Source organism: Petaurus breviceps, unplaced genomic scaffold (genome assembly GCF_028583685.1).
Source record: "Petaurus breviceps papuanus isolate PSGF00001 unplaced genomic scaffold, PetGlider_PUasm1.0 567, whole genome shotgun sequence".
In the NCBI taxonomy this organism is placed as follows: Eukaryota; Metazoa; Chordata; class Mammalia; order Diprotodontia; family Petauridae; genus Petaurus; species Petaurus breviceps.
In genome coordinates this window covers 1,266,693-1,294,561 of record NW_027186383.1, presented here as the reverse complement: position 1 = coordinate 1,294,561, position 27,869 = coordinate 1,266,693, and the positions used below count along the sequence as shown (strand labels likewise).

General features: G+C 56.2%; 1 protein-coding gene across 8 annotated transcripts in view; it reads right to left on the bottom strand.

Moving 5' to 3' along the window:
• HDAC4 (histone deacetylase 4) overlaps window positions 1-27,869 on the bottom strand; it is a 238,635-nt gene that overhangs the window by 85,083 nt on the left and 125,683 nt on the right. For 6 of the 8 annotated variants that reach the window (XM_069103106.1, XM_069103107.1, XM_069103105.1 and 3 more), the window contains one exon: window positions 25,676-25,747. In XM_069103106.1, coding sequence (XP_068959207.1) covers window positions 25,676-25,747 — 72 coding nt within the window. Of the gene's footprint in view, window positions 1-6,887; window positions 7,222-25,675; window positions 25,748-26,127; window positions 26,324-27,869 lie in introns of those variants that run through there. The other 2 variants (XM_069103109.1, XM_069103110.1) reach the window with 2 other exon arrangements.

Sequence of the window (27,869 nt, the reverse complement as noted above, 5' to 3'; positions counted from 1 at the left end):
TCCTTCCTTCCTTCCTTCCTTCCTTCCTTCCTTCCTTCCTTCCTTTCCTTCCTTCCTTCCTTCCTGCCTCCCTCCCTCCCCTCCCCTCCCCTCTCCTCTCCTCTCCTCTCCTCTCCTTTCCTTTCCTTTCCTTTTTTGGCTTTTGGAGGAGGGAAGGCAGGGCAATTGGGGTTAAATGACTTGCCTAAGATCACATGGCTAGTAAGTGTTAAGGCTCTGAGGGCAGATTTGAACTCGGGGCCTCCTGACTGCAGGGCCAATACTCTGCTCACTGGGCCACCTGGCCACCCCAGGGCTTTCACTTTCAAACACCAATGAATGTATTGAAAAATTAAGCAGCAGCCGAACCACTCTCAGGAGCCTTCAGGTTAATGTAAGAAAGTTTCAGAAGCAGAAGGAGACCCCCTGGGCTACAGGGGTTGCTTATCCCGGCAGACCCCCGACATCGGCCATGCCTGGTGAAGAGATGGGAAGGAAGGGCTGCTTTACATGCTGGAAGACCTAGCTGGGAGTGGCGAGCCCTGGTGACAGCCCCCCAACAAAACCAAGGTTTACAGGCCTGCCACAGGCAGGAACAGACAGGCCCACCCGCCCTTGGGGAACTTCCATTCCAATAGGAAACAACTTAGAGACACAGCAACTCCAAGGCGATGAGGGAGGGGCACCAGAAACTGGGGTAGGGGGATGGGAAAGGTCTCTGGGAGGCCTGAAGGGACAAGGAAGGACACGGCAGGTATCACTTAGCCAAGGCCAGCTGCTCTGGCCAGAAAATCTGTAATGCCAACAAGGCTGGAAGAGTCAGGGGACTTCACATTTTCGGTGGCATGGCCAGTGATATTTTGTCCTAGTGGATGTAAGGAGCCCCTGGAATTTCGGTTCAGAGATGGGCTTTAGGAGCAGCCAGATGGAAGCTATGGGGGACAGAGTGGAGGGACTGGAGAAGGTCTCGTGTCTATATCTATACACACACATACACTTTTTTTTTGGGGGGGGGGGGTCTTTCCAAGAATACTATTTGATAGGTTGGATGTCTCTCTGGCAGGGAAGCGAGAGGGTAAGAGCAGTCAGACGGTGCCAACTTGGAAGGGTGGACAGTGACCAGCCCATGACCTTGACCTCCCACCTGAGCAGCCAGCAGACAAGAATGGGGAATCCCAAAGACAAAGGTGACGACCACATCCCCCCAAAAAGGCGACGTGACTGGTGCCCAATGTGAGCAGACCTGGGGAATGTCTACGCCATCCCAACACAGTCAAGAGAACTGGGAAGGCCTTGAGAACTCTTGCCCAAGGCAGCAACCAGGCAGATTCCTGAGGGCCACTCCTGACACCGAGCAGATGGCCTGGTGGGGCAGACCAAGACACAGAGTTTGAGGACACAGTCAAGACAGAACGTGCTCCGTCTGATCCCTCTCCATGTGCTGGGTGGGGGCTGGCTTGCCAGACTCTAGGTCACATGACTGGACTCCAGGCAGGGGGAGGGCTCATAATCTACAGCAAACAATCCCACCAAGTGACACTTTCCCAAAGTTCATATTCTTTTCATCCCAGCTAATCCCCAGGACAACCCCATCTAAGTAAGATCCACTTCCAGTACTCTAACATGGAAAGGCCGCAAGGCCATCCTGAATGGGGGGCGCCTCCATAGCAGCCATGCCTCTGGGTCACCCAGCCTTTGCCCTTCTGAGAGCCTGGCAAGCCACCAGAAACAGACACAGGGTGTGAAACTAGGGACCCCACCAGGAGGTGGCCTTGACTTAGCTCCAAGTTGGAAGGTCTGAGGGCCAGAGCTGGAGGGGACCACAAAGGCCAGGTGATCTAAACCCCTCATACCACCTGGGCACACCCAGACCCTCTGACTGCAAAGCCCTGCCCCCCGGAAGCCTCTCCACCCTAGGCTGCCTCTACTGTTTCTCAGGGCTAGGGCTGAGCCAGGAAAAGCAGCAGCCAGCATGTAGAGGAAAGAGTGGGTCGTTTGCTTTCCTCCACCATGGAGCTCGCTGATCTTGCCTGGAGGTATTTTTATACTAACCTCCAAAGCATCTCAGGCCTAACAGGCCTGCTATCTTTATCTCCTGTGCTATATTTAAGACAGGTTGTCTTCATTCAGATATTTTTTCCCCTTTTTTTTCCCTCGAATAGCTACCGATCTGGAACCAAAAACAAATTACTGTTTATTAGGGGATACTAAACAGAGAAAAACACCAGCCCATCTTGGGCTCCAACTCCTGGTCACACTAAGACTGTAAAGTATGTCCAGCCAGCCTTAAAGGGTGCCATCAAATGCCGGGCTCCGAAGGTCATTCCACACACAGTGGGGGCCTGGTCCTACTAGACGCTGAAGATCCAGCACAGAAGACTGAGAAGGAACTGTGAGGGGGGTAGGGGAAGAGCCGGGCAAGAGCACAACCACAGAAACCCAGGAGAACTCCGAGGCTATCAAGGAGAGATGGGCATCAACGCTCCTGTAAATATGGCGGCCATCAGAAAGGATGCTGGGTCTGGAGTCAGGAAGTCCAGCCTCAGACGTCTGCCAGCTGTGTGACCCTGGACAAATCCTTTACCTGCTGCGTGATTCAGTTTCCTCATCTATGAAATGGGGATCATAACAACCTCCCTCCCAGGGTTGCTGTGAGGGCCAGATGAGATGGTAATCGTAGAGTGTTTGGCACACTGTCTGCAAAGTGTTATAGAAATATCAGCTGCAAATTAAGAGACTGTCTTAGAGAGAGCAATGTGGGCTGCAGGCTTGGGCGGAAGCTGAGCTCAGAGGGAACTGAGGAGCCACTGGCCAGCACAAAAGGGAGGAGAGAGAAGAGATGAAGGTGTCAGGGCCCAGGCCCAAGAGATGGCTTCCATGGGAGCCAGGTCTGTAAAAGGCCCCCGCAGATGTTCAAACCCTCCCCAGGGGTGCTCCTGTGGGGGCCCAGGAGGCAGGCAACTCAGCCCCAGCCCCTCAGAGCCACTCTCCTTGAGCCTGGGGCCTCGAGGGCCATTTAAGACCTGCCCCAGCCTCCTAGACACAGGCTTCCACACTCTACAATCCTGCCACAGGGACAGGCTGGCTCTTCTGGGGATACAAAACCCCATTCAGCAGCTCCAAGGGCAGCCCCCCAGTGCAGAGGTGCTCCCCTTCCCTCCTCTCCCCCCCCGCCCCTCCCCTCCCCTCTCTTCCCTCAGATCCAGATGTGCCTCCTCTGGACATGCCAGGGGTCAGTATCACCCCTCCTCCCCCCTACATTCATCCCTCAGCATTTATTCTCTGGCTGATGGGGGAACATGCCAACCTCCCAGGGCAGGGCGAGTGCCTTGTGGTCAGAGATGGCCTGGCTTCTGTTCCATCCCCTCAGAGCCCAACAGCGCCTGGTTCACAGCAAGAACAGGAAAAGCATCCTCTGATGACGGTGGGGTCACCATCCTGCCGGCCCCCTCCCCAAACAAAGTTTCGCCACTCAGGCTGGTGGCTGGCTAGGATCTTCTCGGCCCTCCCTGCCTTCCCCAGACCGGACAGGCACAGCCTAGTTATGGGCCCTGCCAGGACCACATAAGGCCCCTCCTGCAGGGAGGGTCAGAGCCCAGGATTCCAGATTTAGCACTTTAGGGATGGCAGAAGCCATCACTGGGATGTGTGGAAGTAGAACAATGACCATTACCTCCATACACATTGCGCTAATGGCAGCCTTGACCTGCTGCTGGACAGCCCTTGAACAGAAAGGAGATCTTGGGAGCAGGTTTGTCTGTGAACCTCGGAGCGCCCTGGAGTAGGGGTCTCCCCAGGGGTGTAAATGCCAACAGGGAGAGAATGAGCTCCAGCCTCCCTTGGCAGGTCAAGGAGTAACGCAGGGCAAGTGCCTCCCAAGATTTCCCCATGCCTCTCCCCTGCCCCCCAATCCCCGAAGCACCAGTACTGTCCAAAAGAGCTCCGTTGCTCACCCACCGAAGAGGAAGCTGGAGACCGAGACTGAGAGCCAAAGCCAGCACAGGGGCACCCAGGGAGACACCTTCAAGCCCCCACAGGCTCCCTTCTCCTCCTCCCAGGTCAGAGGCAGCTGGCCCGCTGGCTGAGATGCTGCTGCTGCCTCTCAGGGGGGAGACCAGGCAACTGGCCCTGGATTCGGCCTCTAGATGTTCATGAACAAGAGTGAGTCCTCTTTCTTCTGTTGTCTCCTAATGCAGCTGGCCACGTCAGCCACACCTTCTGCTATGCTCCAAGGCCAAGTGATTCTCATTTCACAGATGCCCTCGCTTCCCTTCCGACCCCCTCCCTCCTCGAACCAGCTTCTCCAGTTAATGGTCAGCACCAAATACTTAAATGCACTCTGGAAGCTCCCTATTTAAAGGAATCCAGAGGCAGATCCTTTTATAAAGTCAAGAAAGCTTTTATAGTGCACATCATTGCTTCCTAATTTATGTCGGGTAGGTCCGAGTTGGGGCATATCAGGTTTCCTACAAGTGGGCACCACACAATTCCATCCCCACTAAAGCTCTTTCCTGGGAGTTAGGAGTCACTCCCTGAGAGCACCACTTTGTCAGTGTTGAAACATGGTCAACGATGCTAATCCTGAAGCATGATCCTGCCAGACACCTGACAATACCCAGAACAAGGACAGAGTTCTCAGGGCTAAAATCTCAAAGCCTCCTCTGGGAGGGATCTAGCCCTTACAAGGGGCAGGAAGGGAAGATAAGCCAGGAGGAAGGAGGCACGAAACATGCTTGATTCTGGGATATGGGTTGACTCCATGCTGAATCCTGGCCAGCCTAAGTAAATCTGGGTCGGATGTTTCTTTAGTGACTTTTCAAACCTGATTTACCACCTCGAACTGCTGCCTGGGGACCCAAATCTTTCAGAATGGAGGGAAACCTGCCTGTCACTGACGTCAGAATCTGGGAACCAGTACTGCCCGACACAGGAGGACTTGCAGAACGTGGCCATGCACTTGCTACTTGGCTGCACACATGCATGGGGCCAGACCTGTGCAAGGATGGCCTCGTGGGTGGGTGGGGAGGTGGGAATCCCCCACTGCCCTCTCTGATGACAGCAGTGTGCCAGCTGCCGAGAACAGAGGCACAAGCGCCATTCATCCCATTCACGGCATGGTGCGTCAAACAGGGCCGCGACTATTTCGGGCTCAAAAACCCCATGTGAATCCTGCCCCCCCAAGCAGCCGAGGGTTCTGACCTACAGCGGCCCGCAGGGCACAATGGGACCTTTTCTCCTGCGAGAATGCAGCCGCCCAACAAAAAGGGCTTGTGTTCACAGGAAGATTTTATGGCCAAGCTGAAAATTGCTTTTATAGGTTCTGCCTTGAGAACATATTAATACAATCCGATGCATGACGTCAGCAAGCCACAAAGCCCCCATTCAGGGCAACGCTGGGAAGGGACAGGGCAAAGAGGCCAGCTGCCAAAGCAGAGGGAACCAGAGGGGGCCAGGGCCAGGGCCTCATCCTCCTCCCTGCTGCGGTGGGGTCAGCACTGGCGCTCATCATGTGCCCAGGAGCCTGGCCTGGGGGACCTTGGCCTTGCCACTGGGTCCAAGCAGCAGGACCGAGGAAGCCCACCGTGTCCCACTGAATTCACAGGGAGACCAAGGAAAGGACCCCATTTCAGCATTTCAAGGCTGGAGGAGAGCAGGGAACCAGCACAGCATCTGGGCTTCCAAAGTGGCCCCAAGGCCAGCCCACCAAGCACCTGAGGAGGCAGGCCAAGATCCAGAGAACAGGAAAACAGCAAACAGTGCCTTTAGCGTGAAAACCCAAGGAGCAGGGCTAATGAGACTGTCAGTCAGGGGCTGGCATTTCTGTATGATAAAGATGCTGCTTCCAGGTTTACAAAGAACTCTACAATAATTACCTCATTGGGTCCTGCTCAAATCCCTGGGATTACAGGCTACCAGTTTACAGAGGAGGAAACTGAAGCAGACAGCAAGCAAGTGACCTGGCCAAGGTCACATAGCCAGGAAGTGTCTGAACATGGATCGGAGCCCTGGCTGTCCTGCCTCTAGCCAGGGCACTGCCTGGCTGTCTTAATATTAGGATCATTATTAAACAAGGATGAGAGGCTGGCTCTGGAGAGAGGCCCAGCCCCCAACACAGACTGGCCCCAGGGCTGTGGCAGGCAGGTGGGGTGCCCCTCACCGGCCCCCATCTGCCCTGGGGGCCTCCTCCTCCTGGGGTCATCTCCAATTTCCTTCTAGGATTTTTCACCTGCAGAAAAATGGCCAGGGAGGGGGGAATCTTTGGAAACTTTTGCGATTCCTCCACAAGAGAGCCCTCTGGCACCCTGGGGCACCCAGGAGGTAGAGGGCAGGGCCTGGCCACAAAAGAGCCCATTCTCCCCCTCTGTGGCTCTTAGACGCATGCATTGCAAGGGGAGGGAGGGGGAGTCCGGGCCAGATCCCAATCCTCCATGCCCCAACCTTCAAGCTGCCCTTTGGCAAACGCAAGCTTCCTGAGGCTGAAGTGTCTGCTTTATTTGGGGAGGAGTGGGAAAAAGAAATGAAGGGGGCCTTTGGGGGGAGACACTGCCCAAGGGCTGGGAAGCAAAGAAGAGGGTCTACCACCTCCCTCCTGGGTGGCCTCTGGGGTCAGCTCCCAGCACACCTAGTGGCCCTGGATGGGGCCAAGCCCCCGACTGGTGTTTGGGTGTGCCCACCTCTCTTGCCATGCCTAGGCCATGCCCATCCCTCTCCCCCCAGTGCCCATACCAAGGTGTGCTTGCGACCTCCTTGGGGTGGGGAGGGGCCTATGGGGCAGCAAGGAGGGGCCCAGCGCATGGTGCCCACCATGGACGGCAGCAACAGGAGAGGTTGGGACGGATTTCCAGGCACCACAGGCAGGGGAGGGGCAGATGAAGACAAACATCCCAGATGAAGGTGTCTGGGCTTACCCAAACGGAGCTTCGTGGCCCTCCCTCCTTCCCGGGGGCTCTGCCTTCATTCAGCTGCTGCTGGCTCTGCTCCCAGCCAATGAGGCCCTGGCATCCTCCTTCCGCCACCGCCGCCAGGGAAGCAATGCCCTGCCGATTAACTGGGCCCATTACTAGACCATCAATTCTCTCTCAAACACGGGCGACAAGCGCCTGAATTCACCCCTGCGGGGCTTTAGCTCCTGCTGCCAGGAGGAAGCCGAGGGCTCGCTGGCCTGCCCTGGCCAGCCCAGCCCAGCCCAGTCCAGCCAGGCCCGGCCCAGCCCGGCCCAATCCCAGCCCAGGGTGGAGAAACGCTGATAACAGCTGACAGAGCAGAAGGAAAAGGCATTTCCCGGAAGGATTATTTTCAGCTGCTTTCATTGCGAAAAAAAGCCAAAAATAGCACGGCGGGGGGCGGGGGGGTGTCAAGGGGGCTGCTCCGCCCAGTCTGTTTTCCTTTTCTCTGCTTTTCTTCCGGATCCCTCCCTTGCCTTTGGTACCTGCCTCTCCCTTGGTCTAGAGTGCCTGATCAGAGGCTTTCTCATGTCAGAAGGTCCTTTCTCAGGAAATGCTCACAGGATCACTCCAGACCCCCAGAAAGGCCAAGGAGATGGGGGAGGACGCCTGGGCCCCCCGGCGGGAGAGCTGCCCGCCCCCTCCTGGGCAGGGGCGCACACACTGCCCAGCCAGCCCCGCACCTCCAAGCAGGGCCCCCGCCTCCTAGAGCATCAGAAGGGAAGATGATGCATGGATAAATAAATAAATCCATTAAAAGAGACAAAGCTATTTCCAGAAAGGCTCATTGTGTATGCGAGGCACTCGCCCGCTGTCTACACTTCAGAGAATGTCACAACTCCCCTAAACGTGGAGAGACAGCGAGATGGGGGCTATTTATAGAACCCACTTCTGCAATCTCTGACTCCAGCTCTGGGAAGGAGCAGGTGAGAGGGCCGGGCCATGGAAACAACTGAGGCAGAGGGGCGTCCCCATGCCAGGCCCAGGGCCAGGGATGGACTGAAAGCTGTTGTCCACACACCAGGAAAGGCCAGACTTTGGGCCAGGGCTAGGGCAAGGGTGTCGACCGGAGACTCCTAGATGGAAGGGCAGTGGAGGAAAATCAGTTCACGGTAGACAATTCTCTAAAACATTCAGGTTATGAATCTGGTGCTGGATGGTGGGAGGCAGGGAGACTGAGGATGGGGAGGTGGGGAAAGTACTTTGCAAAGCTTTGATCACGGTGGGGCTCAGGACGGTCCTGGTGGAAGCTGGATGCCCAAGACAGAGCGGGGCCACCTGGGCTGCCCATGGGCACCCTGGGAGAATGGCCACATGTGAATGTGTGCACAGAGGCATGGACACACTGCTGTTTTAATAAACACGCTTCTGAGCAAACACGAGAGCAGGGTCAGAGCAGATTTAGAGTCTCAAGGAAGTCTGTGGGCCATGGAGCACAACTCCCCAGGCCTACAGATGGGTAAGCTAAGGCCCAGGGAGGAGAAATGGCTATTCTGGGGTCACATTTGAACCCAGGGCTCAGAGTTCTTTCCATTGAACTAGACTGACTTCTTATTTAGAAGAGTCAGAAGGCCAAAAATGACAAGATTTCAAACCTGAAAAGCTGAACTTTCAATACCTTAAGGAACAAGAGAAAAGCAGATCCTCATGTCAGTTCAGAGAAGTCCGGCTCCCCGGCATCTTCCTTCCCTCTCCCCTCCTCCTCTGCACCCCCCACCCCAGCAGCTCTGGCTAGCAGCAAAGCCCTAGGGGGCTTCTGAGCAGAGCCATGGATGGGGAAGCGCTTCAGCCAGATCGACAAAGTAGAAGGGAAGAAGACACGTGGCTGAGAGAGAGCCTGGGCCTGCGGGGGTGCCTGGGCCAACGGGGGCGCCTGGGCCAGCGAGAGAGCCTGGGCCAATGGGGGCGCCTCAGCCAACGGGGGCGCCTGGGTGTAATGCGAATGTAAATTTTAAAGATCTTCCCTGCCCCTAGGCTAAAGTGCACCAGAAGCCTGGGGAGGGAGGCTTGTTTTTCAGTAGATACTTTTTGATTGGCCAGTGGGTCAATAAGGTTGTTACATTCTCTGAGCCAGGAGAAGGCTATATAAGCCCTGATGTGTAGCTTTGTTTTGGGACTCACTGTTCTGTGATTTGATCTGAATTCTGGGAAGCCGTTGTTGAGAGTCCCCCGGCTTTGAAAAACCCAGAATGTGGAAACCCAGATGTTGACTGGGTATGGATGTAATGGTTGGACAGTTTGGAAATCTTTCTACTTGATGTTTCTGTCTTGATAATTATGCCTGTATACTTTGAGATTCAGGGTGCTGACCTTTTCTCCTGAATAAGGTAAATGATATATGTCTGACTGATTAAAGTAAGCTTGTTGACCCATTTTGAGTTGCTTTCCTTTAGCAAAGCAGATCCAAGAACCTGTGGTAGCTGCAAACCCTGAGGACACTTGGGGTGCTTGCCGCTACACTGGGCCAGCGAGAGAGCCTGGGTCAATGAAAGAGGCTTGGCTAGTGGGGGCACCTGGGCCAGCACCGATTTTCTTTAGAACAGAGGCAGAAAGAGATGAAAGAAGTAGTTAACTATAAACACCTCATCTAAGGGTCTGTAGACAGTCTCTAGCACCCTAGGAAAGGTTCACGCATGTGCACATTCTCTCCAGGGCCACACTCTGAATCCTATAAAACAGGCTTCCCCGTGCAGCCGGAAGAGGGCAGGCAGGATTTGGAGCCAAAGGCCCCATCCCAAGCCCAGCTCAGCCTCTTATGGCTAAGTGACTTTGAGTGAGTCATAGGATGCCAGCTTTAAAGATCATCCTCTCTTTTTACAGCGGAGGAAACTGAGGCCCAGACTGAGTAAAGTTACTGGTCCTGGGGCAGACAGAAAAAGCAGATGGGAAGTCACCGAGTCCCCAGACCTCAGTTTCCCTCTCTTAGATCCTTCCTGGACTCTGGAGGACCTGGGAGGGAGACTGCAAGATCTCACACAGTGAGGAGATGGAGATCTAAGTCCTGAGCTTGCAGCAGCACTAAGATAGCCAAGGGCACTAATGTGTTCTGCAAAGATTTTCAACAAAGACAGAAACAAACAGGATTTCCCCATCAGCCATCAGAAGAGCAGAAAATCCACTTAACCCCACAGCCCTGCCTCCTGCGTTAGTCAGCTGAGAAGATGGAGCCTTCTCCTCTCCTTGATATGAGGGCCACTAGAGGAAGCCACCTTGCAGAGTGAAGGCCTGGAAGTAGGAAGACCCGAGTTCAAATGGGGCCTCAGACTTACTGGTTGTGTGACCCTGACAAAGTCACTTTACCTTTCCCTGATTCAGTTCCCCCATCTGTAAAATAGCTAGCACCTTCCTCCCAGGATTGTTGAATCAAATGAGATGTTTGTAAAGTGCTTAGTACAGTGCCTAGTAGGGGCTTCATAAATGCTCATTCCAGCCCCTCTCCCACATCACTCCCCCCTCCCCCAAACCCTGACAAGACAGACACTGTGAGTGTGGATAGCAATGCTTCTGTGACGCACCTTAACGTCTGTCTTCTAGATATGATGTCACCTGAGCCTCCCCAGAAACCTGGGAGGAGGTCCCCACAGGGACTGGCATCGTCCCATCCTTACAAAGGAGATCTAGGGGCAGAAAGGGGAAGTGACCTTCCCAGGATCACTCAGCTAGAGCATCTGGGAGGGAAGATGTGAACCCAGAACGGGAGGCCCACCACCCAGCCCCCTCACTCCCAGCTGCTCCAGGCGGTCAAAGGAAAGGCCAACATTCCTTCACCCTGGGGATGGGTTGGCAAGGATAGACCCTCTGACCTCAGGGTCAGAATGAAGGGGACTGGTCTGCCGCAGGTGCCCACCACACTCCCTCCAACTCTCACACAAAGGCGTGACAGCACCTGCCTGAGGATCCAGAGAGACCTTAGGGCCAAGGCCTGGGCCTGACCCAGGCTTGCTGGGGGGTCCCAGGGCTCAGTAACCTCCTCAAAAGGCAATGAACGAGACCACACAATCAGTGAACAAGCATTTACCAGACACCTACTATGTGCCAGGCCAAAGAGGAGCCCTTCAGCTGAAACTTCCCCTGAATCTCGGACTCAGCTCAGTTTCAAAGACTGGGAATCTTCCTAAAGTCAGAGATGCACAAAATGGCTGGAGCTACCCTGGGAGGTAGATCCCCCCCATACACACATGCAGAGGGCACATTTTGGCAAAGCTGAGACCCTGATGCTGTCACAGTATCCACTGGCCTGGACTGGACTGAGAACCAGCTTTATTCTTCAGGGAGGAGAGACCTTAGCAGTGACTCAGGCAGCTAGAGGCAGAGCCAGAGGTCCAGCGGCTGCTGGGATTGGGTTACAATGTCTCTGAATGAGACTGAAACCAGAGATGGAACCAGGCAGGAAAAATGGGGCCATGTAGGGACCCACAAATTCCTAGGGTTTAACATCCCAGGCCAAGAAGCCCTTCCATCGGCAGCCCAACCTGGGCTAGTCCCAATGTCCACTTTCATACAGCCCCTGGGAGAACTGGGGAGAAGGGAAGAGGGCGGAGGAGGAAAGAGAAGGAGGGGGGAGAAGAGGAGGGAGAGGGAAAGGGAGGAGGGGGAAGGCCAGCTGGGAGGGCCATCTAGGGGCCCTTCACTCTCTCCAGGCCCAGAACAGCCAGGCTTGGGAGTTCCTAGGTGGGCCTTTTTGCAGAAGGAGCAGGCAGAAGCAGGCAGCCCTGTCTCCCCACCCCCTGCCCAGGAGGACAAGTCAGTAGGAAAGAGGGAAAGAGAAGTGTGTGGGGTTCAAAATACTGTCAACAGAGCTTACTTAGCAAGAGCAGATAAAAGAGCCAGGCTGGGCTGGGCTGGGAGGCCGGGCAGGGAGTTAGCAGCAGAGATAGCAGTGGGCTCCAGCGAAGCATCCCAAGCCAGGGACTGGGGCTGGAGGTCCACGCTGGGAGCCCCCAGAACACGCACTCACTCATTAAGTCACCGGAAAAAGACACAGCTCACACCTGATTGTGTTTTTGGATGGAAAACCTCAAAAGTCTGTCTGCCCAGAACCCTTCACCAGCATCGGGGGCAACTTTTAGGCCTGCTGGAGCAGAGTAAAGCAGAAATAGTTGTTTCCAATACAGATGGCAGTAGATGAGGGCTGCAAGGGCCCTGGGGGGCCACCTAGGCCGACATGCTCATTTTACAAATGGGGAAACTGAGGCCCTGCAGTGACATGCCCGAGGTATAAATGGCAGAGCATACAGCAGGCCTGGCACGCCTACACCAATGCTGAGGAATGGAGGGCCAAGGGGATTTCTGAGCCAGCCTGCGGCTTTCTGTCTGGTGACGAAAGACAGGAGCAGCAATTCTTCATCTACTGACTTGTTTTTTTTTTTTAATTAAAGCAATAGGGGTTAAGTACTTGCTCAAGGTTACACGGCCAGGTGTTTCTGGGTGGGTGCTGAGTATCTGAGCCCGGATTCGATCCCCAGGTCATCCCGACACTGGAGCCGGTACTCTTACTCGCTGAGCCTCCTGGCCGCCCCTACTGACTTGTTTTTAAGGCAGAAACGCCAGGACTCTTCCTCCTCCAGAAGCAAACATCCCACACGGTCAGATATGGTAGGGCAGCACTGTGGGGGGAGTGCCTGGCTGAAGCCACTAGACCACTTTGGGACTAAGTGGAGAATCAGGCCTGGAATCAGGAAGACATGAGGTCAGATCTGGCCGCAGGTAACACTCACTAGCTGGGTGACCCTGGGCAAGTCACTTCACCTGTCTGCCTCAGTTTCTTCATCTGTCAAATGAGCTGGAGAAGGAAGAAAACCCCTGAGGGAGGCTTGGAGCATTGGACACAACGGTTAATCCATGAGAGGTGGCAATAAGGCAGAGGGGTCAGTCAGAAGGTCAGCTTGTCCAACCCCCTCTTCTTGCTGCTTGAGAAACTGAGGCCCAGCACTGCTAAGATTTGAACTCAGGCCATCTGCTCCCCAAAACAAGGCTCATTCCTGGGGCCAGTCACTGCCTCCTTCCGGGCCTCTGTTTACATTTTTGTATGTCTGGCCTTTCTTCTCTGTACCCCCAGTGCTCAGCACAGAGCCTGGCCCATAGCAATACTTCACGTTTACTGATTCTCAATTAAAATGTCCCTCTGCATCCCTTGCCTTACCAGGAGGTATTCTTGTGGCTTTACACCCTGCCCCCTCCAGGCCAGGGTCTAGCACCAGCCCTTCCAAGAGTCAAAGGGAAGGCCTGTCCTGAGCTGACTTCCTTTCCCCAGGTCCCAGAGGGCAGCCTCCTGGGATACCCAGGCTTCCCTCTCAAGGGGAAAGGCCCCATCCTCTCTTGCTTGCCTAGCTGATGGCTTGCCTCAAGTTCAAAGGCAGCAGGACTCTCTCCTTTCTTGATGACCCACTTGGGAAACCTGGGAAAAATTGCATCTTTTAGCTGATGTCTGAGAATCTGGGGGGCAGGGGAGTCTGGGGGCCCCAATGAAAAGCTGATGGCTCTCTGCGGAGCCGGGGCTAGCCTGTTTGGTTCTGGTGTCTTCCTGAATCCAGTCATCGGAGCAGCGACCCAAGGGACCCCCAAGGCAAGGTGTTCCTGCCTCCTCTCTGACTCAGGGGTCACTTGGGAAAGCTAGTATTGACTGGTCCCTTCCGGGGGACACAGGGAGATGACATATGCCCAAGGTCACATGGCCATCCAAACATTGAAAGCTGAATTCCAACCCTGGCCCAGCCCTCACTGCCCATGTGTGCAAGGGCGCAAATCACCAGCTTCCTGCCATGACCGGATGCTGCCCAGAACATCTCCCACCCACAACAACAGGGCCGCTCAGAGTTGGAGCCCTGAAAGAAGTGCCCTCCCCATCTCTCCTGCCAGGCAGGACCCCATCATGGTGCCAGCAGTGCTAATCATTGATCAGACACTCATGGTTGGCGTGCTCTATAAATGGGTTTCCTCAATGACAAGTCCATTCGCCCGATTCCTGGCATGCTAAGACTTGGTTTAGTTACAGCTTACGCTTGGCCCTCAGGGGCACTGGAAAAGAAATGGGAACCACACGGGGGCGGGGAGCCCCAGGCTCGCCACAGCCAGGAGCCCTGGATCAAAGGGAAGGAGGAAAGGCGAGTCCCGAGGCCCGGTCCCAGGGTCAGGCAAGGCCTGAGTTGCTCGCCTGCTTCCGACTGCCTGTCCAGGCTCTCCTCAAGATCCCCCTCCTTCTTACTGGGCTCTAGGGAAATGTGCCTGCCTGCTGTGCATCATGGGCAACGGCCTCCTTCCTGTCTCTGGGCCTTTGCCCAGGCGGGCTCCCACACCTGGAGAGCCCTCCCTGCCCTTCCCTTCCTAGCTCAGGCCAAGCCCCACCACAGGAGACCTACCGCAAGGGTCAGAAAAAGAGAAAAATCACCAGGAACGCATCTGTCCGGATGCATGCATGAGAGGAAGCCTTGACGCCTGTGAGAGCTGAGGCGAAAACCTCATCTGTGAAATGGGCACAGTCATGAGGGCAGCTACCTCAGGGTTCTTGTGACAACCGGGCAGAAACACACTGGGAAAGAGAGTGTCCACACAGTCAAGAAGAGTCGGGGGACCCTGAATCCACCCTTCCACCTGGTCCTGCAGCCTCGCTGAGCCCTCTGCTGAGGACACTGACCCTTAGGCACCCCAGCCCATCTCTCACACCTACACCCCACGTCTCCCCAGGCTCTTAGGGGGACCTTGGTGCTGTCAGAATCTGCCATCCCTCCCAGTGCACCCAAGGCCTGCTGGGAGTGTGGAACACGTCAGAGTGGCCTGGGTCTTCACCAGCTGGCTGAAGGGCAGGACAGAATGAGTCCCATCCCCCTCCATTCCTTTGTCTGCCAAATTCTCAATATTGTCTACAAAAAAGAAAAAGGAAGGGGTGACTAGGTGGTGCAGTGAATAGAGCACCAGCCCTGGAGTCAGGAGGACCTGAGTTCAAATCCGGCCTCAGACACTTAACACACACACAAAAAACTAACCGTGTGACCTTGGGCAAGTCACTTAACCCCAATTGCCCTACCTTCCCCCCTCCAAAAAGAAAAAGAAAAAAGAAAGAAAACAAAATAAAAATGAGTGCAGAGTGCCAGGACCCAGGCCCAAATCCTGGCCTTCCCACCTGCGTGACCTTGGGTCAGTCACCCTGGCTCTGTGGGCCTCAGTTTCCTGTTCTGTAAGATGAGAAGGCTCATCCCTTTGAGGGCAGGCATGCAGGGGTGAGCCTACATTGACAGGTTTAAAAGTTCTGGGCTGGGGAGACAAAAACAAGGCAGGAAAAAGCTCTGAGGACTGGCCACACTGCCCTTCCCCCAGAGAAGCCAGGCAAGCCCTCCTAGGGGGACGGGAAACCCAGGAGAAGAGAGCAGAGGGGATGGGGGAAGGGGGAAGGGGAGAGGAGGGAGAAGAGGGGAACAGGAAAGGGGAGGAGGGAAGAAAAGAAGGGGGAACAAAGAAGAGAGAGGGGGAAGGGGAGGGGGAGGCAGGAGAAGAAAGCAAGGAGGAGGGAGGGGGAGCAGAGAGGAAGGAGAGGGGCAGCGGGAGGGAGGGGGAACAGAGGGTAGGGAGGGGGCAGAGAGGAGGGAGGGGGAAAGGGAGGGAGGGGGCAGAGAGGAGGGAGGGGGAGCAGAGAGGAAGGAGGGGGGCAGGGGGAGGGAGGGGGAACAGAGGGTAGGGAGGGGGCAGAGAGGAGGGGGGGCAGGGGGCTTCTCTATCCTCCTCAAGGCTGGATTTGGCTCTGGGGCCAGGGCTGTAGCTGCAGGGTTGGCTCTCTATAAGATCTGGGTGTAGCTGGGCATCTCCCAAACCAACATCCCAGAAAGGGAAGAGTCTGAGCAGGAATGACCTGGGGAGCAGTAAAGGCCCATGGGAAGTCTTCCTGACCCCCAACACACACACACACACACACACACACACACACACACACACACACACACACCCCTTCATACACACACCCATTCATACACACACATACTCCTTCACACACACACCCCTTCATACACACACCCTTTCACACACACACACACACACACACACACACCCCTTCTTACACACACATACACCTTCATACACACCCCCATTCATACACACACCCCTTCACACACACACCCCTTCATACACACACATACTCCACACACACACACCTTCATACACACACACCCCTTCACACACACATACACCCATTCATACATACACAGCCCTTCATACACACACACTCCTTCACACACACACCTTCATACACACACACCCCTTCATACACACACACGCCCCTCCATATATACACACACTCTTGCATACAAACACACACACACCTTCATCTCTAGCCTGGCCTGCTCCCACCACCCAGCTGCCCCTTTCCAGTGTCCAGCTCCCCAACATTCCCCAGTGTTACACACCAGCCTTCCCAGAGGAACCTGTCAAGGCCCCAAGCCCAAGCTCACACACTGACTTCAATGGAAGAATCACACCAATAGCTGTTAGTGACAAAAGGCCACGATGCAATCCTTCCTCTCTAGGGGTCTTCAAGGTGAGGCTGCAGCAGGGGCTAGGGTGCCCTGGCGGGTCCCTTCTTGGAACCCCATTTGTAAATGCACCACACAAAGTGAACAGGACTGCAAAGGAAATCAATCTTACTAAAATACAGTGCTCAGCACTTTTTAAGGGCTACACCTGAGGTTTAGACCCCCGGGGTGCCAGACATCTGGGGCAGGAAGGGGATCTGTCCAAGGTATGCAAGCAGGCTGCCTTCTCGCCCTGCCTTAGGGGGGCTCCTGGTTAGTAAGGTGGCTTTTCGGAAGGTCGTGCCTGCACCCCTCTCCTGGGCCACAGGCAAAGAGTTAAGGCTTCTGATCCTAGGGAGCACATACCCAGTTGGGCTCAGGAGGTCCAGTTATTGCCAACAAAAGTGCTCAGCCCCCCATCTCCAGTGCCCCCAGGGAGCACAGAAGGGACTATGTCTGTCATTTTTTTGTACCCTAGTGCTGAGCACAGGGCCTGACAGAGAGGCTGCGGTTAGTGAGTGCCGACTGACCGTCCACAGGGGCCGGCACAAAGCAGGTGGGCTAGGGAAGCAAAGGTCCTGTCCCAGTGTGCTGCTGACCACCCCACTCGGAAGCTTGAATGAGCCCAGGTGGGCCAGGAACTCCTCGATGCTTCCTAAATCGGCACTCCAGGCCTCAGGAAAAGTCAACCAAAAGCTGTGGGTTCCATGAAACACTGCTCAGACCTGCACACCCCCACGCCCCTCCACAGCCCAGCCCTGGGTTTCTCTGCCAGTCACTGTGCAGCTTGAAGGCCTCCCCTGGGAGCTTGGGAAGGCCGCGCCCCATCCAGGGACCCCTGGACACTCCTGAAAGCAGGACAAGCCCCCGTCCCAAGGGGAAGCCTTGTTGGGAAAGGCTTTGGCGAAGGGTCTGCTCCATGACAAGCCTGCTGATTCACAGAGGCATGTGTCTGGAGATGGAAGTTCAGAGGTGACCTCTGCCCTTCACTATCTGCGCAGCCTTGAGGAAATCAATGGGTTCCCTGGGGCCGCAGTGGTTCCATCTGTGGGACATCACAGTCCTTGCAGGTATCCATGTCACCTGGAAGAACTTCGCTCCTGTGGGCCTTGGTTTCCCTCTGTAAGTGTGCAGCTTCTGAGGTCTTTCACAGCTAAGGAAGGACCTTAAGGCAAAGCCCTTCCTTGTAAGAAGCTGAGGCCAAGGCCGGAGGACAGTCCATGCAGACCTGGACTGGTGCCTGCCCACTCCCACCCCAAGTCGGTGCCTTTCCCATCCCACAGCAGACACCCAATCTTTGTCTGCCTCTGTTCTTTCATCTGTAAAAATGGGGTTGGGGCAATCCAGAACAGAAGTGCCTGAAGGTCCCTGCAAGCTTTAAACCTATGACCTGGGGGCCAAGGAGCCCCTCAAACCTGAACTGAGACTGCACCAGACTTTGGTCTCCTGACCTTGCCAAATGGCGGCGAGGGCCCACTTTAACGAAGCGATGGGTGTGTGGAGCAGACATTCAGGCCTAAATGTGCAGGGCCCAGTGGGGCTCAAGGTGGGGGAGAGAGCCCAGCCAGCTCTGCCCCTGAACTGTGGGCCTGAACCGTGAATCCAAGGGCCTCCTCCTCCCTTCATCTCTTCCTCCTGCCCCTCCTCTTCCAAGCCTCTGAATTCATTCTTTCCAAACCCTTTTAATGCGTCTAATTTGTTCTACATCCCTGGAGAGGAAAAGCTGTCTCTGGGAAGGGAGGCGAGAGCTTGGCTTGGGCAAGAGCTGCAAAGAAGGTCCAGAACAGCGGCTCAGGAACTTGGCTTTCATGATGAGCTCCAATGAACTTCCTGGAAATTAGAAATAACCTGCGTGTGCTCGGGAAGCTCCCTGGACTGAGCCCCTGGAATGCAAGCGGACCCCAAGAAGAAAGAAGGGGCCGTGGCCAGTGGGAGCTTTCCCTGACTCTGTGGGCATCATGATTTCCTGGGGTGTGCCTGGGCAAGTCATGTAAAAGAGGGGAACCCTGGGGACCAGAGAGCTCTGGTGCCCTGCCCGAGGTGGCCCCGTTGGTGCCTGGTGCCCCGCCTGAGGCGTCCCCGTTGGAGCCCCACCCTAGGCATCCGTGTGGGTGCCCTGCCCGAGGCAGCCCCGTGGGTGCCCTGCCCGAGGCGGCCCCGTGGGTGCCCTGCCCGAGGTGGCCCCGTTGGAGCCCTGCCTGAGGTGGCCCCGTTGGTATGCCCGCTGATCCCAGAGGCACCAGCTGCCTCCCCTTGATTCCTGAATCAAATCTAGGGCCAGTCTCTGTTCTCCTAATCCTGCCTCCAACCTGGACCCTTCCATCACATCCCCCAACCCCTCCAGGGGGACCCAAGACCCCAGGTGTGCACAGAGGGGTCACAGCTCCCCTAACTCACCACTCCTGCTAAAGAGTCACTTAGTAACACTTGACTCTCTCACACACATCCACGAGATGCCCATTAGTGGCAGACACTAGCCAGCCTTTGTAAAGGACTGTACAGATGATCACTTGTGTGGCTGTCATATGGTGACATCCATTTCCTCATCTGTAAAATGGGGACAATGACTGGGGCAGGCCTTAGGTCCCCAGGCTGGCTAGAGGATCAGACCTGAAAATATCGGGACAGGCCACGAGCCACAGTGTTCAGGGCTGGGCTCACCTGAAGTCAGGAAAAGCCAGCTGCAAGTTTGGCCTCTCTGAATGTATGACCACTCCAGGAAGCCCCTAAGCCTGGGGCATGTTAAGTCCAGCGTTCCACCCAGTTACATGCTGGCCTGCTCCCCTTTGGGGACCACCTGCCCATGGCACAGTGCTGGCTCAGGCAGGACTCACTGGGCTCCCTCCCCCACCCCTCCTTCTCACCTCCAGAACAGCTGAGAGGCCAGACAACAGAACAATGAGAACCCTAGCGTCCCCCTCAATCCAGGCAGTGAAGTCTGCCTTTGGGCCCTCTCATGGTGAGCCAGGGAGGCTGTGCTGGCTCTGGGCTTGTGTGGGTGGATGCACTGATAGAAGGCCACCTTAATGGAAACAGAAAGCTTTCTGGCCTCGGGACAAGGAAGACCCTGCAAACACTGAATTCCGCCCTCTGAGGAGGCCCCACCATGTTAAGGACTGGGCCAGGGAGGCATCAGGTTGAGGGTGGCCCCTGCAATGAGGGCCTACAGCCCAGGTCTGAATCCCGCCCTCGATTTCTGTGTGAGCCTGGACAAGTCCAGTAACATGCTTAAACCACAGTTTCCCCCATGTAGAGAAAAGGGAGATCACAGGAACAGGTGAGAAAGAGGACAGGAAGAAGGGCAGACAGGCAGAAGCTCTGGAGCAGCGGCCATGCAGCAAGGGTCTGTGACTTGGTCTGGGGAAAAGTCCTGAGCCCAATTCTGAGCAGGGCTGCAGTGGCAGTGACCGCCCAGGGAACGGGGCCCCCGACAAGAAGCATCACCCTCACCAGTCTGGGCATCTGCTTCTGAGACAGGCAAAGGGCTTCCGGAGCCACCGCAGGCAGGGCATGCAGCAGGGGTGGGGGACAGGGATGGTGCCCCTGCCCTGGCGGCCACGGGAGGGAGGCTCCTGTGGGGCCTTGGCAGCACGGTCCTGGGGGTGCAGCGGTGTCTTAAAGAGGCCTTCCCGTGACAAGTGTGTTTGGATGGCCAGACAGGCAAGAAGGCCGGTCCTGATAGGACCCTCATTAAGCCAGAGGCCACAGATGCTTGTTAGTGGTGGTGTCACTTTGGGCACTTATCTCCCCTCTTTGGACTCTGTTTCCCCATCTCGAAACTGAAGGGGTTGGGCTGGAGGGCCGGCCCAGATCCCTGAGCTTTACCAGCTGAGGCCAGCCCTGACACCGGGTTCTCCTTTCAACGGAAACCACTGTCTTTGGAAGCGATTTCATCACCCTGCATTTTCCTGCTCTGTGGGTTCACGGTGACTCTGCATCTGCAGGCCCGGCCCCTACTGACAGCCCTGCCCAGACACAGGGGCTAGGCCGGCACCTTAACTCCGAAGTCCTTCCCTTCCCCTTGGGGCGGCTGTTCTCCAGATCACCTTCCAGTCAGAAATCCAAGCACACCTGGGTGCTTCCTGTCAGTTACAGTGGGCTGTGAGCTAGCACTCTGAGGCTCCATGGGTTAGAAGGTGAATTCGAATTGGGAAGTCAAAAAGGCAGACACCAGGAAGCTGCCTAGACAAAAGGGTGCTGCCCACTCCCCGGCTGCTGGTCCCAGCGGCCAGCCTGCCTGGACACGATTAACGGACAGTCCCCAGAGGCCTGAGAAAGCCTGGAAGGAAGCGACCCAAGCGCCCCCAGCTCTCTCTCAGGTCTAATAGAAAAAGCAAAGCCTCCGAGCTCAGAATCTGCTCATTTTCAGGCCACTGCCTGTTCTTGCTGACAGCATCAAGGAGCACTTGCAAACTACTGATGCCAGGGGGCATGATGATGCTTCCACCCACACCTTTGTCTAGCCTTTCTTGTGCCCCTTTCTACCCCACCCGGCCCAGCACAACAAGCCAACAAGACATCGTCCTTGAGAATGCACAGGGTGGGGGCAAAACAAGCAAAGGGCCTGCCCTGACTAAGTGCCAACTACAGACCAGGCCCTGATTTGTGAATGCTTGGTGTCTCTCTTCTGCCTGGAGGGGGTGAAAGATCGGAGCAGAAGAGGAAGAATGATGGAGCTGGTTAGTTAGGACCCTAAAACAGAGCCAGGAGGCTCTGCCAGGCCGTGCTGTGACGGGAGAGGCAGCACCCAAGCAGGGAGCTGCATGCCGGCAGCTGGGGGGCCAGAGGTGGTGGGGCAGCCACGGCCTGCGCCCCAGGGCCCCTCTGCAGAGCCACGGGTTGGGGCCCGGCGACCACTGCGCCTCCAGAGCCTGCATCATTCACCGTCCACCCCCCAATCCTGCTGTTGGGAGATATCCTGACCAAGCTGAGGGGCAGCACAAGGAGCCAAGCAGAAATGTCCTCAGGACTCGGGAGGAATTTGGGGGTGCAGGATGCTCAGTCTTCCCCCCAACCCCTGCCCCCTCCCTCATCCTCCTGCCCCCTCCCTCCATCCTCCTACCCCCTCCTGCCATGTTCCCAGTCCCTCGGCTCCCAACCTGGAGTCATCCTGGGCTCCTGATGCTCTCTCACCACCCCCAGGTCCAAAATGGAACCAGGGCCCATTAACCTTGGCACCGTCTCCCCAACACAGCACCTTCTGCCCTGATGCGTCCCCTACCCTGGTGCGGGCCCTGGTCATCTCATATCTGGATCATGGCAGTAGGTACTGGAGGGTCTGCCTGCCTCACAGCTCTCCCCACTCAAGTCCATCATTCAGCCATTACAGGGGTGATCACATCAGTCCCTCATTCAGTAAACTGCAGTGGCTCCCTATGGCTTCCAGGTTCAAACACAAAATGCTCTGTTTGGCCTTCGAAGCCCTCCTCCCTTTCCAGACCCCTTACACCTCCCTCCCCATCATGTCCTCTTCCATCCAGAGACCGTGGCCTCCTGACCATCCTCCGTCTCCAGGCCCTGGGCATTTTCTCTGGCTGGGCCCCCTGCCTGGGATGATCTCCTTCCTCATCTCCTCCTCCTGGCTTTCTTCAAATGCAAGTAAAACCCTGCCTTCTGGAGAAGTCCTCCCTGACCCCCTCCCCAGTGATCACGCACACATTTCATTCGCACAGTTTTCTCTCCCGTTGGGCTGTGGGGTCCTTGAGGGCAGGAACTGTCGCTTGCCTTTCTGTGCAAACATTCTCAATGAGGACGGGACATCAGGGAGGTGATGCCACAATGCATAAGTGAGGCATCAGCCTCACTCTGTCCTCCAGAGCCACCTGGGTCCAGTGGCCAGACAGATCAGGATGACAGGAGATGGTCTGGATGCAGCGGGGCCCTGGGCCCTTCCAAGCCAAGGTCTTTTCCAGGTCTCAGTTTGACTGAGGCAAAGACCCTTCTGTAATTAAGGCTGGGTAAGAAAGGAGGCAGAGAGGGGCTGCACTGACCTAATCAAAAACATCAGCTGGGAGGGGAAGACCCTCAGGACTTCTGGCCCAAACAGAAACAATGGCTGTTTACATTTACTCTGAACCATCAGGGCCAAACAATAACCATATAGGGCTCGGCCTGGGACATGGGGCTGGCCAATCGACGAGAGTCAATGGGCTCTAGATGTAAGCTCTTGGCATAGAGATGGGCACACAGTAGGTGCTTAATAACTGTGTGCAGACCTGGTTTTAACAACCAGTGAAGGTCCTTGTCTTCTGTACAGCTTCCTGGGATTCCTGAGAAATGCAGTGGTGTGCACCCAGGGCACCACACAGGCAGTGCTGTGATGGGGGGCAGGGAGGCGACCTGGAAGCCAGCCGAATGCCCTGCAAGAGAGGAGGCCAGAAGCAGCCGAGGTGCATCAGCATAATGGCACAGGAGAACAGGCAGGAGAAACATAAGGAAGCAGGCAAAGACCTTTACTAAGTAACACAAATCAGAACATACTAATTATGGGCAAATGAGAGGAAAAAGGTGAGTGACTGAAGTGGGGGCAGCCGAAAAGCCGCGGGACAGTCACGGGCTGAATCTCATGCATGTAACACATGTAGATGTAATACACATGTAATGACATGACCGCAGTATGATGGGCATGTCAGCACCACCGCCTGGGACTGGACTCTGCAGCCACGCCCCCAGAGGGGCTCGTGCCCAGGGACAGACACGCCACAGAGGGGCCGGGCTGCCTGCTCATCCCTGTGGGGTGGCCTTCTCACCTCACCAGCGTCTACCCCCTTCAATGACAGGGCTCATTATAACGGCGAGGTGCCAAGCTACTGATCCATTAGGCCGGGCCTCTCATCTGTAAAGGGAAGGAAAAGGAGCCTTGGGTTTTCCAGAAAGGGAAGAGAATGGAAACTGTCCACCAGGGAGCTATTAACCTGACTTTGCTTCCTGGGAAAACACCCAAGGCCCATCTTCAACGTGCCAGTCTGGCCTCATCCACAACAAGCCCAGGAAGAAGGGCCTCTCCCCCTTCCTGGAAGGTTACAGGTGGGCAGATTCAGAGAACACTCCTGGGCCTGGGCATCGCCAAGGCGATGCGCAGAAAGGTGGGAAGAAGGGGGCTGAGGACAGGCCAGTGGTGTGTCTGGCTCTCCAAGGGAGGAACGCAAAGGATGGGGTCTCCATGGAGAGCCTCGAACGCCAGCTCTTCTCCCTGCTGCTGAAGACGCCTGCCAGCGACTCGGGCAAAGGCAGAGCAGACGTGCTGGCTTGTTCCACGGATGATAAAGACTGCAGAATACTTCCTATTTACCCCGTCTCCCCGATTAGATCGTAAGCTCCCTGAAGGCAGGGAGGCACTTCTGCCTCAGCACAGTCTCTGATTTCCCCAGCTGCAGGCTCAGAAGTGGCCAAGGGCACCGTGGGACGCAGCTACAACCACAGCAGTGGTGCCTACACCCAGAGCAGAATCCATCGGTGAAGAACACTCCAAAATGCGCGTCTAGAGATGTGATGCCTGTCATGGCCCATGATGCTCTGAGCACCTCCTGCACGGGCCTATTCAGAGCCCCCTTCCCCTCACCCCCTCAGGCAAAGAAAGCTCTCAGCACCCGCCAAAACCCCACTTTTGAAAGCCTCCCAACAAAGGTAAGCTTCTGGAGAGAGCGGAACCAGAGCCTGATGCCAGGATGGGGAGTACAGGCGTGTCCACACTGACCTCCAGAGAGATCCCTGAGGGACCCTCAGCAGTCCTGGCCTGCAGACCAGGGATGCCACCTGAGAGCTCTTACCAGGCGGGATCTCAGCAGGCCAAAAGCTCCCACTGACTTCTTCCTCTTTACTTTAAAGGGGGGATGAAGAGGGAGAGAGGGAACAAGGCATCCAAGGAAGCACGGCTCTGGGTCCAAGGCCCTTTGAAGTCAGAGGCCTCGGCCTGTGCCATGAGCCAGGAGGGCACAGAGGGCAAGAAGCCACTAGCACTGCCTGGCCAGCATGGGGCCTGGCACATAGGAGGAGCTCAGCTAATGCTGAGACTGCCCTGAAATGAACTAAAACAGTCAGTTGGTTGCTAAAATGATGATTGTGAAGAGAATCTACAAAGCCTGGGCATGTGGCAGACCATGGAGGGGCTCAGTCAGGAAGATGGCAAGCTCTGACCCCCAGAGTGGGAGGGCATGAACTACGATGACCCTAGACCAGGACCCCCCCCCAGCCGGCCCACCCCACCCAGCCAGGGATCGTGGAGGCACTGGCCTCACACAGTGCCCAGCCTGGGGCAAGAACAGTGGGCTCCCGCACGCACACACACACGGCACGCTGGAGGGGCTCGGTCCGGAAGACGACAAGCTCTGACCCCCAGAGTGGAAGGGCATGGACCACGACCCCCCCAACCAGCCCACCCGGCCCAACCAGGGCATGGCAGCACCGGCCTCAGAGTGCCCAGCCTGGGGGCAAGGACAGTGGGTTCCCACACGTGCGCACACACACGCACACGTGCACACACACGGCACGCTGGAGGGGGCCTGTGTTTTCTGCTTAACCCCCATAGCCACAATGACCAAGAAGAGCTTTAAGGGGGCCCCAAGTCTAACTTTCTCACTTTACAGCAGCAGCCACAGCCAAGAGCCCACCAGGGAAAGGCTGAGTGCCCACGTCCCCTCAGCCATTCTTTCTTGGGGGATGATGGGGGGGAGGAGGAGGAGAGAGCGCTCCTGGCATGCCTTGGTCACAGGAGCCCTTTGGTCTACTGGGAAGAACTCTAGTCTCAGAGTCAGGGAGCCGGGGCTCCACTGCACCCGCCTAGGACCCAAAGTCCTCCTGGGCAAGGTCATCACACACCTGTCTCCTCAGAGCCTCCTTTTCACAAGAACAAGTGTCTTATCTCAAGGACACGAAGATTAAAAAATACACAAGGCATGGCCCTCCCCCCACCGCCCCGACCCGCACCTGTCCTCACTGCCCCAACTGTCCCTCCCAGTCACAAAGGTCTGACTGAGCACCTGCCCCAGGAACCCCACAGGTGGCCCCATCCTGGGCAGTGCAGGGCAGGGGGCGCGAGATGGGCTATTTCTCACCCACAGACGGCCCCATCCTGGGCCATGCAGGGGGTGCGAGATGGGCTGTTTCTCACCCACAGACGGCCCCATCCTGGACAGTGCAGGGCAGGGAGGGGCAGGGGGCGCGAGATGGGCTGTTTATCACCCACAGATGGCCCCATCCTGGGCAGTGCAGGGCAGGGAGGGGCAGGGGGCACGAGATGGGCTGTTTCTCACTTACCTGTACCAGGCATGTGATTAACTCTCGGTGGGTTCAGCAGTTCGACCGGCTGGTCTCGGCCAGAAAGTCCATCTGGAAAAGGGAGAAAAAAAGACGGTGTCATTATAAGCCACCTGAGGCCCAAACACTTCTCACTGCTAATGGGTGATGACAGGTTGAATCAAATCCCACAGGCAGAAGCAAGCGTCTGCCCAATTCCAGGTGAGGCTGAGAGGCCATTTACCTGTGTGGCAAGCTGGGGGGATGGAGCAGCTTGTAGGGCTCGAGCCAACCCAGGAGGGGTTACCCTGGGGCAGGGACCTCCAAGTGTGGAGAGTCTCCCCATCACCCGCCTGGGGACCTGAGAGGCAAAGGGCGCCGGCCACAGCCACACAGACAGAGGGGCCAGCCATCTGACTGCTAAGCCGTAGGGCCTGGTTAGACATGTCACAAAAGAAAGAATGGAGAAAGACCTGGAGATGAGGACCCAGGTTTGACTCTAGGCTCTGCCACTCATGAATGATGGCGACTTCCCTGGCCCACGGTTTCCTTGTCTGTAAAACGAAGGGCTGACCCTGACGGCCTCTGGTCCCTTCTGGCTCTAAATCTCTTGGCTGATGAGTCACTCCCCTCCTGAAGAGAGGGTCTGTGACCAGGTACCCAAAACCAGACCGGACAGCCCCCTCAGCCCATTTCACAACACGTCCAATGACAACACCAGACAAACAAGGAAGTGGGTGTGTCAATGTGGGGAGGAGGCTGACCCAGAGAGCAGGCGCAGGGGGATTCCAGGCACCACCAGGCTTGGCTGGGCCTAGGCTCCGGGCTTCCAAGACCTACAGACCCACTCCCAGCCTCACACAGGCACACAGACCTATCACCCGCCCCCACCAAGACCACACTGGGGCATCTCTGGAGGTGGCCCCCGGAGGTCTTCGACCGCTTTGGGGGGCCCTGTAGAATAGACCCACTTAGGGTGTGAGAGGGCTTCACACTGAGCTTAGGATCGAATCTCTGATTGATGAGCGCTAAGGTGACCTCCGCCCAGAGAGCGCCTCTGGCCACGACACAGCTGTCAGCTGCTGGAGCTGACCATGCTTCTCTGTCTTCTTTTGAGACTGACTCCCAGGGGCACTGACCATGCTGGTCAGTGAGCCTTGTGCACACCTTGGCTGCTCCCAACAAGCTGAACCCCTCCCAGAGGGGTCACCATCAAGCAGCCTTGGGAAAGGCGGTCTGTGCCTCACCCTTGGGCTCCTCCCTCCCTCCGAGGGCTCGAGTTCTGCAGATAAACGTCCCTGACATTGGTGGTGCATTTTCAAGTTTGCCAAATGCTTCTCACTTGAGCCCCCTAATATTTCACTGCTCCCCCCTAGCTGGAACACAGTCTCTTTGCCAGTGGACACCACAGCTTCAGGAACCACTTTTTAGAAAGAAATGTCTGACCACGGTGGGCAGGGGAGGTCTGACACCCCGGCAGGACCTTGGTGGCGCCTCTCTGGTGACCCAGGCTGAAGCAGAGAAGCCAGGGTAGCGTCCCAGCAGCCCCCGGAAAACTGCTCAGTGGAACATGAAGTCTACTGCACTGCAGCCCTCTGGTGAATGTGGCAGACGATCTGCCCATGGATATGTGGGAACATCTGCTTAGACTTGCTCAAGGGCCCAGAGATACAGCTGGGCCTGGAGACCCAAGGAGCAGAGTTCAAATCCTGCCTCCAGCCCAGACTGACTGTGTGACCCTGGGCATCACATCACCTCTCTGAGACTCATCTGCAAAATGAGAGGCATTACTCTGTGCATATTCCATGAGAAGAGAGGTTTGCCAATCCTAGCATGTGAAATGTGAGGGGCCTCTCCACCCTACAATCCTCAGAGTCAACACAATGCACGGCTCACAGGAGGTGCCTACTAAATGCACATGGGCTGGATGGCACGATCTCCATGGGCTCTGAGCATCAGGAAGGGTTTACAGGCCAATAGCTGCCCACCTCGTTCTTCTCTTGGCATCCAGCACCAGGACCTTGCCAGTGCGGTGATCCAGAAAACAGCATCTCACCAGCAGTGAAATGGGGCGTCCCCTCCCAGTCTTTCCCTCCCCCTGCCCTGCTCTATCTAGCTCTGTTTCCTTCTCCTCCCTGTGTCCAAGCACAGGAAGGCAGGGATGTTCCGGGGAGGACTGACCAAAGTACCTGATCCCTGGGCCATCTCCGCTCAT